Source organism: Mus pahari, chromosome 3 (genome assembly GCF_900095145.1).
Source record: "Mus pahari chromosome 3, PAHARI_EIJ_v1.1, whole genome shotgun sequence".
Lineage (NCBI taxonomy): Eukaryota > Metazoa > Chordata > Mammalia > Rodentia > Muridae > Mus > Mus pahari.
The window spans coordinates 45,416,959-45,420,354 of NC_034592.1; the positions used below are offsets into that span (position 1 = coordinate 45,416,959).

The window sequence follows — 3,396 nt, forward strand, 5'->3', positions numbered from 1 at the left end:
AAACTATATTATTAAAAAAAAGCCACTTCTTTCATTCATGGATATAAATATTGACTGGGAACACTCAGTGCGACAGATCCTCGCTCTGACGTTGCTTATCCTGACATCGCGGACAATGCTTCCCCAGATCACTGTCACGGACTAAAACCCCTCTCTTACCTTTCTCTGTCTTTCACTGACTGTTCTGCCATCAACTTCTTCAGTTCTTCCAGACGCCGGAGATCTCTCATTTCCATTTCTCGCCACTTCTGTTGTTTCTTAGCCCAGTATTTTCTTATCTAGTGCGTAAATGTTACACCAAATTTAAATTAACAACAGATAATGGGGGAGAGGCAAGACAAGAACAGCATCCAGTTGCTCAGACAGCAGAGATCAGATTGAAACGGCATTTCATATGTGTGTGCGTGCGTGTGTGTGTGTGTGTGTGTGTGTATGTGTGTGTGTGTGTGTAGGTGTGTGTGTGTGTGTGTATGTGTGTGTATGCTTTACAACTACTTATAAAATATTCACAACAGAAAAAAAAAATTAAAACACAGAGGTGCAAGTCTCTGGAAAGCCCTTGGCTTAGCCCTTTCTGAAGTGGAAATGTACCATATGCTGAGCCCTCGATTTTACTCTATGGCTGCAATAATTGACTTTCAGGGAACCACAGTAAAAGCATGTTACTGCCTCTGAAGAATATAACCTACCTGTTACCTGGGAGTATTTTTATTCTCTTATGGTAATGCAGTCTTTAACAAATATAGCATTAAGACTATTTTTACCTTAAAAGCATGGGTTTATTTATGCTAATGGACAGCAGGATGTTGAAAGCTTTATGCCCCTGGAGGAAGTGGCAGGAGATGGGTGGGAGGAAGGAGGGGAAGTACGAATTAACACAGTCGCGGTAAAGAGTAGTCTCGACCTATGTGGTAAAATAAAGGTCACGCTTATCAGGTTGACAGAGATGGAAGGCATTGTTCTTCCTGGGCTGGCAAATAAGCGTTATTTCCAGGTTGCTGGGACCATTTCAGGGTTCCACAGTGCGCTTAGGCAACTCAAGTTAATAGAATCCCGTTCCACTACTCTAGGTTGCCACGTTCCTGTCGTGAGACACTGGCTCTCGCTAGGGAAAGACACAGTGGCACCTCCTCGGTGCTGACAGGCAACAGTCTGTAGGGGCTGGCTAGCCGAACCTCCAGTGTGGCATTTCCTCTTCTGAAAGTTTAGATAGGAAAAGCTAAGTGGCTTCCTGGCTATCCCTAGCACGATGTTGTCTGATCCCTAGGAGCCTCTCAAGAGGCAGCCGAGGATCCTCTGGGCCGCGGGTAGAGCAATGATGTGGTGGAAGGGGAACGGCAACTTAAGGCTCAGCACAGTGGAAGGGGAAACCCACTCCGCACGACTAAAGCTGGAGTTTAAAGAGAACAGAAAGAAACCAACAAGAGAGAGAGAGAGAGAGAGAGAGAGAGAGAGAGAGAGAGAGAGAGAGAGAGAGCTGTTCACGTGATGAATGCCAGCCATGCCTAAGTGCTAGGCAGGATAACAGATTATCTTTACTGGGGTATAAGTCATCTTTATACTTTTCTGCATTTTCTTACAGGTTTTTTGGCAACAAATGTGTCTTTCATTACCACAGTGGTGATGCTACTTCAAAATCAAGCTTTAAAAGGCATATATGTGAAAGACAGCTTTCTCCTGGGTCATCCCAGTCCAATAATAGACGCTCACTCTTAGTGCTGGCCTGGAAGGAAGAGCAGAGCTCCGTTTGAAGACTGGCTGCTGATGCCTGCTCGCCTCTGCCATCACTTGGTATGCTGCCTTGTGCAGATCAAAGACTATGATCTTCCCCTTCCCTCCCTTCCATCCTCCTTTCTTCCCTCCATGCCTCTCTTCCTTCTTCTCTCTGTCCTCTCTCTTCCCACCTCTCCTTTCTTCCTCCGATGCAGTCATTTACAGTGTTAAGCCTGAGTTGGGCCTTGAGAAACCTCAGTGCCACCATCTGAAAGGTCCCTCAAAGCTTCAGACTTCAGAGGACCTCATCCTCGCTCTAACTGAGATCCCAGGAAAAAGAGATACTCACTGAATATAGCACCCTTTACCTGTTCTGGTCAGTGCTATCTGTGGACTTCCGGGTCACCTCCAGATCCGGTCGAGATTTCAGACACCTGAGTCACCTCCAGGCTACCTCTGCCGACATCAAAACTGCCTTTCAACCTGTTATTCTTATATTTTCAAGACTTTTCCAAAGAATTGCCTCCTCCTTCAGGATTTGATTATCATTAGCATTCTACCCATAAAATCTTAAATTACATAGCAATAGCCTCCTTGGCTAGAATTGGCCACTCTCCATCTTCATCCTCTGGCTTTTGGCTTAGTACACTGTTTACTTTGGCCCTGAACATGAAGCTTCGTTAATTAGTGTATCCTTTCTCTGTCCCACCAGACTGCAAAGCAGGTGATTTACCAATCTTGGCGTTTCTGAATGTCTTCTAGAACAGACTGTGCACTTAATAACCATTTGATTAATGATACAATTGTGTGATCAGGTACTAAATCCATGGCTTCTGAGAGACCTTCAGTGACAATTACCTTTTTAAAATTAATTCCTGGTCAATAGCTCCCAATAGACATGGAGAGGCATGGAGGGAACACATTTTTCACAGGGGACGCAAAAGCTCTAACCTTCCTTAAAGTCCCACCAAGGAGAGGAAGGGCTGCCCCTCCCTCAGTGGTCATATGTTCATGGTCTAGAGTCCCCAGAAGACCCTTCTCCAGGGATAGTTCTCCATCCTTAAATCTCCCTACTCCTCTGCTCATGCTTCTCTTCACTCCCTCTCAGTTCACTATATGCCGCTTCTGTCTGTGAAATACAATTAAACGCATATCTCTCAAGTTAAAAAAAAAAAAATGAAGAACGCCCTTTCTGAAACCACCAAGATGGTAACAAGAAAGCATCTGAGACTATGTATTGCTTCTCCCTTTACATCTCCTGTCCTATTCCTCGTTCATGGCATTCCTGCCTCTGTCTTCCAAACAGGAGGGATTGAGCAAGCAAGAGGAAAGGCCGAGCGAGTCTAGGCAAGTAATAAATCCAAAAATATCAGAAATGATCCAGGCTAACTTGTTGCCTTCACCAGTCACAAGGGATCGAATCAAATAACTATCTCAATTCTTATTTTATCAATAATTGGTACTTCTATATGTTTGATTCTATTCACACACACACACACACACACACACACATACACACATGTATTTAAAACATTATTGGTTTTAGTATTTATTTGTTCATTAAATATTTACTAACAACATGCCTGGAGCCATATACTGTACAGTTTACTTGGCATATTGTATTTATTTTTATTTATTTATTTATTTATTTATTTATTTTTATTATTATTATTTTCTTTATTT

The 3,396-nt window shown here is 43.2% G+C and overlaps 1 protein-coding gene across 1 annotated transcript in view; it reads right to left on the bottom strand.

Moving 5' to 3' along the window:
- Positions 1–208: 208 nt before the first annotated feature.
- LOC110318749 (coiled-coil domain-containing protein 148) overlaps positions 209–3,396 on the bottom strand; it is a 187,978-nt gene continuing 184,790 nt past the window's right edge. Inside the window, exon 10 of the mRNA XM_029536793.1 lies at positions 209–278. Coding sequence (XP_029392653.1) covers positions 275–278 — 4 coding nt within the window. The 3' untranslated portion in view covers positions 209–274. The remainder of the gene's footprint in view (positions 279–3,396) is intronic.